Source organism: Sparus aurata, chromosome 1 (assembly GCF_900880675.1).
Source record: "Sparus aurata chromosome 1, fSpaAur1.1, whole genome shotgun sequence".
Classification (NCBI taxonomy): Eukaryota; Metazoa; Chordata; class Actinopteri; order Spariformes; family Sparidae; genus Sparus; species Sparus aurata.
The window spans coordinates 10,651,553-10,665,079 of record NC_044187.1 but is presented as its reverse complement, the minus strand read 5'-3'; the positions used below and the strand labels follow the sequence as shown (position 1 = coordinate 10,665,079).

Sequence of the window (13,527 nt, the reverse complement as noted above, 5' to 3'; positions counted from 1 at the left end):
GTGATAAAAAAAAAAAAGAATGATGGGCTGGCAGTGAAAATGATGGAAAGAGGAGAGGGAGACCAGACGGAGGCACAGAGCAGGAGGAGACTGGGAGACATGTCGGAAGTAAAAGCTAGAGTGCAGGAGAAAAGACTCCCGGTGAAAGTGGGGGAGGACTCAGTGAGTGAAAGACACAGCAGTGTATCTTCAGCAAGTGACAGCAGGTGTGGGGAGCAGGTGTTAAATATTAAAGTGACTGCAGAGAACCTGGGCAAATGGCCCCTACTGATATGGGACATCCCAGGCTGGGAAACACACACGCACGCACACATACACACACGTGCACGCATGCAAATACGCAGACACCACAGAAAAGGGTAGCATCCCACCACAGTGGTACGGCAAAGCAGAGAGAACATGCATGTTTAATTCACAACCTTCCATTTCAGCATGTTCGTGTTCTTATGCTGTGCACCGTGACCCCCAACCCCCACCCTCTATCCCCCACACACCCAGTAGGTAGTCAGAAGAAGAGATGAACAAGGTTGGCGGAGAATGAGCGAGCACATATGGGGGTGAGGTGAAGCCAACAGCATTTCTTATTTCCCACAGCGGTTCCCTCTGTAATGGAAGTACAACATTCCAAACTAATCCTGTTCCTCTCCCGGGCTTACACATGCCCTTTCTCCCCATCAATTTTCGTGTTCCCTAAACGTGTCTCCCTTTTCACAGCACATCATCCAACTTCCCGTCGATTATGCCTGACTGTTCGGCGCTGACATGCATTGTGGGGGGATGATGGGGAGGCAGGGAGGGAGAGGGAGAGAGTGGGACCGGTTGGACCTGTTCTGACATTGATCTGTTTGTTTTCATTTAGGAAAAGAAATGGGTTTGGCAAACAAAAATGGATGATTGTTCCATTTGTTAGGGCTGATCCAATTGGGGTGGAACCTATTTCGAAACATTGCCGGTTCTGGCAGAGGTACAGGGAGAAGTACAGTGTAGGCAAAAAAACAAACACTGGAACGCACAAAACAATATTACTGTCAGCAAGGTTTCCAGGGTTTGTTTCTGGTCAGCAGATCAATGTTTCAGTTAAAAGCGCGTACAATAAACAAAGCTCGGTTTCGCACGTACGACTTTATTTATGTACTTAGTTATCATATCCGTACATTGATTTATCATCGTGTTCCTTACCCAATTACTACATGTGAATGTGTGTGTGAGTATTTGGAAATTTGCACACATGGTTCAAAAAAGGTCGTTTTTCCCCAAGACTGCTCATGCTAAACATCTGTGAAAGCTGTTTATGTTGGGGTCAACTGCAGTTTGGTCTAAAGCGGGCAACGGCTGAGTGGGACTTAATTTCAGCCCAGGAGATAAATGATGGTGTGCACAAATCATGTAAATTGGTGATACCGAGGGTTTGAATTGGGAGGCAAGTGTTAAGGTGTATATTAATTGCAGATATATACCGTCATTATACTTTCTTTTTGTTAATATTACAAGACCACAGATACTGGTGGTGTCAACGAAGTGGAGAAATGATTAGAAAGTGGCCCCCGAAGCAAAATATTGACTAGCAGCAGTGAGGCCGAGTTCTGTCCTGGTAATTGGAACCCAACAAGCAAAACTGTGTTTGACTTGAAGTGAACAAATTTATCCTCAACTGAAGAGCAGCGAAAAATATTCTGGTTTCTGGGAAAAACAAACAGTAGCTGTGCTCAGAAGTCACAGTGTGTGTAAACTCCAGGAAATCCTGAAAAATAAAAACTGTCCTTTTGAAAACACGAGCGGCCGTTGCAGTAAGTTACTGGTCTTGTTTATCACAGTTTCCAGGGATGCCTGCAATGCCGGCTCCTGTTTATGTGATGGAGTGTGTTGGGCTAGGCGGCCAGCTCCTGATAAAAATGACAACTGGAGAAAGCCTTTATTTGAAATGTGACATAATCATGACAGTTAAGTTAGCATTTTGGCAGCTTAACACTGCTTTAACACCAACTATTTCACACTCTCACTGCCCACCTCCACGTATATCCATTATTTTAAGGCACTTGCCTGCCTGCTGAAGTTATTTTTCTGTATTTTCTTGGCACCGTCTCCTTCCTTCTGTTTCTCGCTCTCCATCTAAAACATGATGTGTAGACTGCGACTGCACTGAGCCTGGATAACTGAGGTAACGGGGGATGAGCTGCTCATTTTTCACTCCTATACTATAGACTTGATTGCGACGTTAATCGAACATGTGTGTGTGTGTGTGTGTGTGGAGACAGAGAGCGCAGGGCTCTGTCTGCTCAGGCTGCAGAAAGCGCGATATTGTTTGTTAGCCCACAGTAATCAGGCTGAATTGTTACTAGCCCACTGGGATTTCTTTCAATCCTCCAGATTACCACTACACCACTGACAGCAGGTATGAAAGCAACAGACGCACAGCCAAGACATATTACATGCAGCCAGATTGTTCTTTTTTTTATTGCAAAATATGTTTGCAGAGGTTGGTCTTTTTATCCGAATTGTTCAAAGCATTGCCATTTATATGTGTACCATAATCTGAAACCACGAGAGGAGCTCATGCAGCTGAGGACGGAGCCAGAGGAGGGTTAGTGTGATGAGATCATCCACACAGTGTGCAAAACATGTGTCAACCTCACTGAGAGTCCTCATCACCTCTGGAATAGATTTGTCACCAGGCTAGATGGGACCATGCCACGGCACATCATCCCAAATGACGCTGAAACGATGTATTGATTAATGACTTTGTCAGTCAATAGAAAAATAATTGCCTTTCTTGTTATATTAATGAGGCTGGGTGACCGAGTTTTCTTGCGGACTGCTTATTCATGAAAAACACTCTACTGGAGAATTATTTTTCTGACAACTCTTTACTTTACTCCCTACATTTTGACACAAATATCTGTAATTTCTACTCCTCTACGTTTCTCAAAAGAGGCTCATTACTTCGCTTTTAACGAATTTGTGCAGAGTTAGCGATTATTTTGATTTTCTGTCATTCCAAGTCGCCTTCCCACCATCACACGACTGATTTCAACTTAACCCAAACGCAGCAAGACGAAACCACATAAATGACAAGACAGACAGAGAGGGAGACCGGAGTGGGGAGAAAAGGCGTGTTAGTGTCTCTTATGTGCAGCCAACTGCCTGGATTTTCTTATTTTCTTCATTTTTTGCTGCTCGGGACACTTATTTACTAACGCCAACCCAAAATGTTGGTATTTGATGTCCTGGGAATGAGATTCACCAATTAACTATCTTTCTGGAGCGTTTGAGAGCAGCTCAGACGAAACCCACTGATTCTATCTTCGAGTTTAATGGTCTTCGTACTATATTAAAATGACTAGGCAGAGTTCAAGCCCACTGTGCCTCTCAGTAATAGTGTATAATGCAGCCTGTGCAGTTTCTTAAAATATTCAGTTGACTTGCACAGAAATGGTCAGTAAACATGTCCTTCCTTTTTACTTCTACTTGAGTAAAGTAGCTGAACCAGTACCAGTAGAGTCTTGTTCTTACACATTACTGATTAGAGAAGGTGTGTACTTTTACCAAAACAAACACACAAACACAACATATGATATGATACAGCAAACACACACTCACAAACCCCAAAAATTGGGATTATATGAGTGTTAGTTAAACAGTAGGAAGTCCAGCCCAGAGGGGTCCACTGGCTGTAAACGACTTGATTAATCCCTTAATAATGTCATGTACTGTTGGGCGCATTATCATTGTATTCATTCATAATTTTAGCCTATTTTTGTGCTGTATGCTAAACAATGCAATTAATCATGTGAGTTTGCTTCTTTGTTTTTGCACAGTCCACCTCAGCTGCTAATACACAGTCATAAGAGTCATGAGAACTTTGTGAGAATGTTTGTGTCCTGGACATTTCCTAAACACGTGTGGATACGTCACAGTTTCTGTATTTAATCATTAGACTGGGAAGAGTTTAAGCCCACTGTGCCTCTCAGTAACAGTGTATAATGCAGCCTGTGCAGTTTAAAGCAGTTTTAAATTGTGTCTCGGTGTTACTGCTTAGAAAAATAAATGTGTTTCCCGCTGTTCGTTCCCATATATTATCTGCTCTGAGCAGTTTTGTAGACTAAAGAAAAAGGTTGATTAATCCCGAAAATAACCAATAGGTAATGAAAACAATCCTTAGTTGGAGTCCTAATCCTGACAGCAAGAAAAATCAATTATTAGGATACAATATCCTCCCACAACTTCCTCCCACATATTCTAACTACGTCCTTCTGGCAGGTGCAGATAAATGAGAACTACCACGACCACAAACAACTTCCCCAAGAAATCTACCAACAATGTATTTTCAGCAATTTGCAGACTCTCTGAGCTTCTGTACCCGCCTGATGGTGAGCTGCTGTTCACCCTAATTCAAACCACGTGGGAGGACTTTTTAATTTACAGAACAGGCCTGCAGGAGCAGTGGTGGGGGGCCGGTTAGTTACAGGCCAACACACACTCATGTTCACACCTGGGTGCTGCCAAGAATGACCGCACTCTTGCGCTTTTGACCACTGAGCAGATCAATTAGAGCAGTCGGGGGTTAAGTACCCCGTTTAATGGCACATCAACGGCAGCGATTGAGGGTGGGAAAAATACAATTTATGTATTTCCCCAGTCATTATACACGCAGTGGGAGGTACAAGCCAATGCAATGACCTTCATGATGTAACCTCTCGCCCCTCTACTTCAAGCCAACTCTCACTTTCTCTCTTTTACCTTACCTTTCGTGTCTTTCATCACACATACACACACAAACATACACACACACACAGATATATACCACATCCTCCATCAACTAGTACTTCAAAAGGCAGTATGTGCTGCAGTTATTGGTTCCTGTGTTTTGGCTGCTGTGCCCTGAGAGATTTAAAAGCTAAAGAACCTGTTGTGTTTTTATCAAAGCTCCTTCAGTCTGTCTGTCAGCCGGCGAGGTCTACAGAGTCAGTACCAAAGAGAGAGTTCAGCTAAGAGAGAGATGTACATCCCAAACTTTGCAGAGAGCATCACACCAAAATAAAACAAAAATCCAATCTTAAAGGATATTTTCTCCTTTTTCTTTGAGGGACTGGAAATCAATTTTTCTGGCATCCTACTGAGCAGAGGATGTGATACATACAAGCCCGGCAGTTCTTCTCCTTTTTCTCTCTTCGCTTAGCCCAGTTTTTGTCCAGAAAATACATTATTACATATTTAAACAATGCTTGATCATTTACAATGAAAACCATGTACCAGAGAACGCCGCATGCTCTATGCAAAGACTTCTACTGACCTTATGAATGCTGCACTTTTAAATGTGAACTACGCAATCTTTAAAAGGGGGGTAATTAACATAAAATAGCTTTGGGGGATTCTAGCCATCAATCCAGAGTGTTGGCAGTGTTTCCACTCTACATTTAAAGAAAACATAAGCTGACAGAGCAGCCGTGATACCACAAAGAAGCTCCGAAAACCTCATGTTGTGTCATTCTCTAATCCACAACATGCTGACTACAACATCCCCTCACAGTTTATATATGACGCAAGTGTGCTGTGTCCAACCTCAACACAAACAACCCGGAAACGTACATTAGAGATCCATTTTAAAAGAGCTTAAAATGTAACATTTATCAAAAGGTTGAGGCTTAACTTTGTTTTATATTCACACCAGCGGAGGACATAGTGCGTTAAAAAATATTTATTTTTTGTGGTTTATGGAGTCATTTTTTATGTTGGAGTGGTGGAGTGACTTTCTAAATACCAAGTCTGTCAATGAAAGTCTGACCTAAATTTCTAACGTGAAAAAAAAAAAAAGTGTAGGTTAGAAAGCATTAACCATTATCCTAACATTTAAACGGGACTGAGAGACGGGATTACAGCTCCCTAATCTCCACAACACAAACAGTGGGTATCCAAAGAAGCAGGAGCGTGTTCTGTGTGTGTCTGTGTCTGTGCTTGTGTGCCACTCACCTTGTCAGCCATAATCATAGAGGAGCCTCCATGGACTCCCAGGACTGGAAGTTGCGTCTGAACGGAGAGGAAGTCAAGGATCTGGGCAATGGCCTCCTGATCGGTACCATCGGCAAACACGATGCCGTGGAGACGAGTGCGTGTGAGGAGCTCACACACCTTGGGACACAGTGAAACAAACTCAGGTGTCAAACAAGACTCTGTGTGTGTGTGTATGATAGATGGTTTGTGTGTAATATCGGTGACAGGCTCAGCATCTCTCACCTGCGTTATTACAGACTTTGGGTCAGTCTGGTTCATTCTCAATATTACCACAGAGACGTCGAGGGCATCGTCGGGGCGCCGAGGTGGACGGAGCTGCTGATCGGAAAGATGGCGCGTCTGGCCCATGACCACACCCACACTGAGCCCTGGAGGCTTCTGGGACGCCACAGGCACCATCATCTGGGAGAGTAGGAGCAACATCCAGCCCACTACACCCATCATACCCTGAGAACACACACACAAAAACAAACAATAATGAACTACAAGCAGGGAAAGCAGACCTACATTTCTAAATCAGGGGCCTCAAAGGGGCCACGAGGGGGGTCTGACTGTTAGACGCCTAGCTTTCTGAATTCTGGTGACTTCTTATGCATGTAAATAACCCACATAACAGCATTGTTTCCTCTACGTTCATTCAGGAGTGTTGAACCATCACAACTGGATTAAATAGGAAATGTATTATTATAAACTAATGACAAGATAAAATAAGGCCGCGTGTGTAGAAATAGCCCTTTATCTACGATACAATATACCTAAATACCTAAATATAAAAAAAATCCACATGTAAACTGTCCATATCTACATATATCTATATATCTCACAGATAATTATTGTCTATGAACATAACACAAAGAGATTAATGAAGTAATTTCCCTTTACTTGTGTTGTACATTGATATATACACATCCTCTATGTACCGCTGATAGTCTTGCACTTGCCAAGGACAAGATAATCTCCAAGGGCCCTCCCACCAGATCTGAGAACTCAGACACAAACAATGTACATATTTCTCATCTAATAAAATAAGATTTTATGGTTGCAGTTCTTAAAGGTATTTCTGTCCCTTCCAGGGTGTCTGGTGTAGGTGCAGTGCTGTATTTTCAAGGCAGAGGACGCGTTTGAAGGGGATTTCGTGGGTGAAATCAACCAAGCTATGAGATTTGTGCAACAGGGGCACTTCAGCTGCCTGTGAGATTTCAGCTAGGGGCCAATATCCTCCAGATCCCTGACCCCAAAGAGTCTGTGACAGTTTGTCTCAGGAAACAAAGCAATCTCAATCCTGAGTTTATGTCACAAGACTTTGTTCCCTTTAAAGTTTTTTGGCTGCTATCAGCAGCCTGTCACAGGTGCAGGTGAGACACACTGCGTATTAGTTGGCTGTGGATGAAGAGGTAGAGCAAGTCGTCCAGTAATAACAGGATTGGTGCTACAGGGGGAACTGAACAGTTCCTCTCATGTCCACATGTCAGAGTGTCCTTGAGCAAGACGCTGAACCTCAAATTGCTCCTGAAGGTCAGAACAGGAAGAAGCTCGCTGCCACCTGTGTGTGAATGGGTGAAGGTTAAGCACATTGTAAAGCACTTTAGATAAAAGTGCTTAATACATGCAGCCATTCACCTCTTACCCTGCACTCAGGGGAGTCAGGTGGTTATAAACACGGTACAAAAAACACTGCTACATTCTTCATATCAAGCTTAAATCTTATCAAAAGAAAAAATCCTGGAAAACACAGCTTCAGGGTGATTATAAGTAACTGTCCTGTCAGGACTTTCTAATCCCACCACATATGTTTACCCAGAAGGCATAGGGAGGGTTGAGAACAACTAGTGTGTTATTCATTTCCTGAATACTACCATCAAATGCATAATGGATAGGAAGGGAGAATTGGATTGGGTTTGAGAAAGTTAACAAGATGGAACTTAAGTTTCTTTTTTCGTTTCATTCATTTAAAATAGCCACACTACTACTGCTACTCCTTTATATTTCTATGTAAGTGATAACATGCTCATTTATTCCGCATGTCCTACAGCACCACCAAGAATTTCAACTTCTTGCCGTCTTTGTTTGTGTCGTGGATACTGATACTGGATACAGATACTAAGAGTCTTATGTATTCTGAACAAGTCTTTAAAAAAGCTGTGAGCGCTGTACAACGACCCACTGCGTTTCTCAAAGGCTGGTTTGTGTTGTCTTTGATATAAAAAAAAAAAGTGGGACTAGATATGTGACTCGGATCTAATTATTAGTGCAGGTCTCAAGTGCAAGAGCTTAGATTATGATATGATCACGATAGGCACAAACTGAGGCTGGGAGTTTACTGCCCTCCTTCTGTCCTCCACTCCTCAAAAATCACTTAATTTCAGTTCCAAATTGGGCGACCATTAGGAGACCAGGGTTAAACCTAACTTTATTTTTGCTAAACCGCTAATCGGGCTTCATGAGATGCCCTAAATCTCTCTTCCACTGTCTGCCTTTATTTGAACATTATCTATGCCTGTAGGCAATGTTCAAAGTAAAGTGCCAGCTATTAATGGATAAAATAGCCCTGAAATAAATGTAATCTGATTTTACCCCAGTCATGGGGATATGAGGGGAAAACAGTCCAAATCGCTAAAGGCAAACAAATGTCTGAATCAATCAATAACATTCACTGAGATGAGAAATAACATTTATTTCAGCTTTATATCCAAACCATGTTTCTAGTCTAATATAGAGGAATTCAAGCTCCTGTTCCTGGTTCAGCTTAGTCCGCGTTACCTTTTTGCCTGTAATGTGAGCAGATCTAAGAGAAGCAGATGAGTAGAGGAAATGCAGTGCGAAACGCCTCGGGCTGAATGAGAGCTAATGAAACCATGATGGGAATGCTACGTTGCATCTCAGCCAATTTTTTACACCACTACAGTCCAGCAGAGCTGAAAAACACCCCAGGAGGAAACATCACGTCCACAAAATTAACCTACTGTCTCCACATCTCTTCATCCTCCAACCTCCTGGTTTTTCTAACTAAGCATCCACGTCTGTTGATCATCTTTATCCACTCATTTCTTTCTTAATGTGATTCAAATTTTTTGACTCTCTTCATCTAATTCTGCCAATCTGTCTTTTCCGGCTGGGTTAGTGTGTGTATCTGATCCATGTCATCTCACACCCGGTCTAATCAGGCCAGTTAGTCAAGTCAGTACTTTCCCAGCTTGCTCTCTCTGCCCTGGTGCCCACAGACTAGCCTGCAGCTCCAGCAGCACTTAGCATACGCCGCTAAATCACACACCACTACACTCCTGTCCCAGGGAATTAGTGTCAGCTCCAACCAATGGGACAAGATTACGCTAACTTTCCCTGGAGTTAGCATCAGAGCTAACATAACTAGGATACGGAGTGTGCCGTGCCGCAGCTTCCAAAATGGTCAATGTAGCTGGAAAAACACTCTGGGTCACTGAGTGTTCTCGCTGTCTTTAAGGATTTGCATTTGTGCTTAAAATCACATCCGCTGACTCCAGTGATTAGCTTCCAAAAGAGACATCATGGGGGAGTAGCCGTTTCCCACTGTGTTAGCATTTATGCTAATATTTCCAAGAAACTGAAAAATGCAAGATTTTTAATAATGTAACAGTATTCAGCAGCACAATTCTCTAGTATCCTCCCAACACTGAAAAAAAAGTGTTCAGTCTGTAAAAAACATATTCTAAAGGTAAGAGACTGTTCAATAGCTGAATTACAAGAACACAACGGACTGACAGGAGCTTTTGTTTGTGCCCATTTCAACATCTGTCCTCAAGTGTGCAAATTTGCCTCTCAGCGGCAAATTAGTCTGTTTTTATTTTTCTCAGACAAAATTAATTCGAGATCTGTGAAAATGATGTCTCTGTCAAAGCTCGCAAAAACAACACACCCGGTGTTCAAATGAGGGCAGGCATTCAGAGGCCCTCAAGCTGCTTCGGTGACAATGAATCAGAGGACGTCTTTGTGCACACTGTAACACAACCCAGAGCCATTCTCCTCGGATATAAGCGCATCTTTTGGTTCAACAATGTTAGCCCTAACTCCTATTAACTGAAGCTCACGTGGGTGTAATTGCTTAAATCTATCAGTCCACACTTTTGTCCTTTCATTCATCGCCAATGAAGCGGCTCTACATAACGTCTCTAGATGACAACACAAATTAGCCTCCCGGTTACGTGGGCCTTGTTTCCCCAAAAGATCTTAAAGTGATACGCCGTCCAAAAAAACGTGTCCTTTAAATAGCTCGGTGTTTGTGGGCTTGAGATGTGTCTGTAAAAGTTAAAAGTAACACTCGCTGTGAGCGAAACTCATTTTCAGTGAGTTTTTTTAATGGATTTCAACGGCGAACACAAAAAAGTGTCAAAACGTCCACTGAAAACTCTTCTGAACTGGCTCAATTCACAAATATATTTGGATGGGGCATCATTTCAAGGCTGCAATCGAAACATCTACCAGACAAAGCCTCTTATGTTTGTTGTAGGCCTCCAAAAAGTCTATCAATATCTCCGACCACCACCTCTGACTAATTCGATACCACCGTGTCCAGTACTGTTATTTTGCATTACATTTTATCTAATTTGTATTCCTATTTTATTTCATTTTTCCCCACGAATCCTCCGCTTTTTTCCCACCAATGATGTTTGTATAAAATTGGGGGATTACAATGTGAGAGCTGAACATTAAATCATACTTTAAGATGTTTGATGTTGGTGGAACCACAACAAAACAACGACACAAACAACAAATGGCGCTCAGTAGAGAACACACCTCGGTCAATTTCCTTTTTAATTCACTCAAGTCTAATAATTGATCGCAGACACCCTTATATGCCTGATATATTTTCCATCAAGATCCACGCATTATTCCCTGAGATATTAACAAAAAACCTAAAGAAAGTAAGGGAAAATTTCATGATCTGTCCCTTTCTCTGGATCTGCACCAAAAGTTAATGGAGACCCATCTTCCATCCAAGTTTCGTGGAAATCTGTTCAGTAGTTTTTGTGTAATCCTGCTGACAAACCAACAAACAGACTTAAAACATAACCTCTGTGGCGGAGGTAACAAAACAATGCTCAGCAATACATACAAATGTAGTGTCAAGCTTATATCAGCTGAAATTATATTGTATTTTTACCCAAATTAGTAATTTCATCATACTCTGATCACAGAAAACGTGTTGTAGTAAGTGCTTGCATCACTCCTAAATCTCTTTCATAATAAACAAAAGAAAAAGTCAAACCTCACATTAACATTTAACCTACAAACTTATGCCCGTTCCATTAGGTGAGATAACAGATGTCTGTGCAGCAGCTGCCACCATAAAAGAGTTTCATTGCACCCCTTTTTCTATCACAGTTCTACTCTCAGTTTCAATTTGGTTTGTTAATCTCCATAATACCCAGTTCCAAACTCCTGATCGTCAGGGCCAGATTTATGTACATATTTGCGCACACAATCTGCATGTTATTAGCTTCTGATTTACCAAAGCAGGAGCTAATTATCAGTAACTGGGACTGTTTTTTTAGGTGCACTCTGCATATAAACCAGAAAGATCCTCCAAAGATGCAGCTCACTGGTGATATGGGTGTTCGATGGGGTGATAAATCCTGCAGAGAAGTCAAGCTTACTAAAAGAAAATCAAATGTAGTCATGTAGAAATTATAATTCCCAATAAATTAAACTTTACATTTCCAAACCATGTGCTTAGTCCCCGATTAAACTCCAACTGAGAAAATTATTTGGGCATGTATTACTATAAAATCATCTTAATGCCAAAGCAGAAGGAGTCATTAAAAGTTAAAAAACACACGTCATCGCAGCTATGTGTCAAGCGTGCAGGCGGCAAAATGCATTAGCTCAGAGGATTTCGAGTTCAACTTCAGGTTAAATAACCACAAAGCCACAACTCTCAATCCCATCTTTGTTTAATGGAAAAAAACTGCTTTTTTTTAATTAATACTGCGCTACTTTTCTTTCTAAGAAGCTGTCAGTCTAATTTCTCAATAATTCACTGCAGCTCTCCTACACATGTTTCTGCTGTCATGGTGATTTTTGCAGAATGCAGGGTTATTATTATCTGTCTCTCCCACCACATCTTTTCCATAATACACCATTTCAAATCAGCACTTGCACTGTAGCAGCAAAATCATTTTCCCTTTAAACTGACCCTTCAATACTGGGGGAGCACTGATGTATGTACCAGGATGTGCAGTCATCAAATGTCTCCCGGTTATGTGTGCACGCCTCCTTTAAATGCTATATGCATTTGCATGAAGAAGAGAGGCACACTTCACTGATCGCACGCTAAGTCTCAGATGACAAGCAGCTACGCTTCCAGGCCGGTGCACCTGTTTGATAAATAACATGCAAAACGCACCACAATGCACATCGAGTGAATTTCATGTTGGCTAGTGCTGTCGGTTTTGAGTTTGCTAAACAACCTGAGTTGACAACGTTGGCAAAGTTAGCAGTGTTGTCCTCAGTAGCTAACAGCCGAGGCATAATGCGTGTTTGATGCTCAAATAAATGCACGAACTGCATGGAAATTACTTCATATGAATCAGAGGGAAATTAGGTTTTTTTTTTCTCTGTTTTACGATTGTTTGAATCGCTATCAGAAAACTGGCCCCAGTTTTGCAGATGCAGATGAGAGTGGAGAGTACACTAATAAAAAAAAAGCAATAAAAGAAAGTTGAGGAGGGAAAGTACACTTTCCCCTCTTGTAGTGTGGACATCATGTCTCGTTTTAGAGGGAGGCAGTTCAGTGTTATGTTTGTTGGCCACCCACCTTAATTGTTTCTTAGTTTTATTTGGCCGCATTAGTGCTGTGAGAAGTTCGCCAAGCTTGTCACATTACCCGGGCATTCTGTGCTACGTTATGTCTCAGTAGGGTAAAAAAAAAAAAAAGAAACACAGTGCAGATGGTGCTGTGACGTCTTGGAGGGCATATTGGAAAATGTTTTAAAAGGTGTGGAATCTGTGGAAGAAACATTTTGCCTGCTTTCAGTGTTGTTTGTATTTTTGCAGTTGGCAGCCGTTGGAGAGGCATCCTTCAGAAAATGTCTCGAAATCATTTCGACAAAGTTCACGAACATCCCGTCTGCTATCAGAAGTGCACTGTCACCATTAGGACACAATATCAGCACATAGTATGGAGTGAAACCTGTAACAGCAAACACACAGCGGTGAGACTGAAATACTAACGTGTGACTGATAGGAGCAGAAGCAGACTCAGTCGGTAATGTCTCGGGCATGCAGGGTAAGCACATCAGGTACAGTGTAGAGTTGGTAAACAAGCAAACCATGACATTTCCCTTCAGCGAGGAAGAAGACCTATATTCAACCTCACACAATGAGGACGGTACGTTTAGGACGTTCAATACATTTCTAAAGAGATTGAAGCAATCTCATTTGACACAGTCAGAAATCCCAAGTTTCAAGAAAATACATGACTGCGAGAAAAGAAAAAGAAAATGAATTTTGTTCACGATATGTGCATGTTTATGATTTGTGACT

At 41.9% G+C, this 13,527-nt stretch overlaps 1 protein-coding gene across 4 annotated transcripts in view; it reads right to left on the bottom strand.

Moving 5' to 3' along the window:
• The window catches only part of grin2ab (glutamate receptor, ionotropic, N-methyl D-aspartate 2A, b), a 129,576-nt gene that overhangs the window by 75,417 nt on the left and 40,632 nt on the right, over positions 1-13,527 (bottom strand). For all 4 annotated transcript variants that reach the window (XM_030426404.1, XM_030426380.1, XM_030426389.1 and 1 more), the window contains 2 exons: positions 6,232-6,456; positions 5,968-6,126 (listed from right to left, as the gene is read on the bottom strand). In XM_030426404.1, the coding sequence (XP_030282264.1) occupies positions 5,968-6,126; positions 6,232-6,453 (381 nt within the window). In that variant the 5' untranslated portion in view covers positions 6,454-6,456. The remainder of the gene's footprint in view (positions 1-5,967; positions 6,127-6,231; positions 6,457-13,527) is intronic.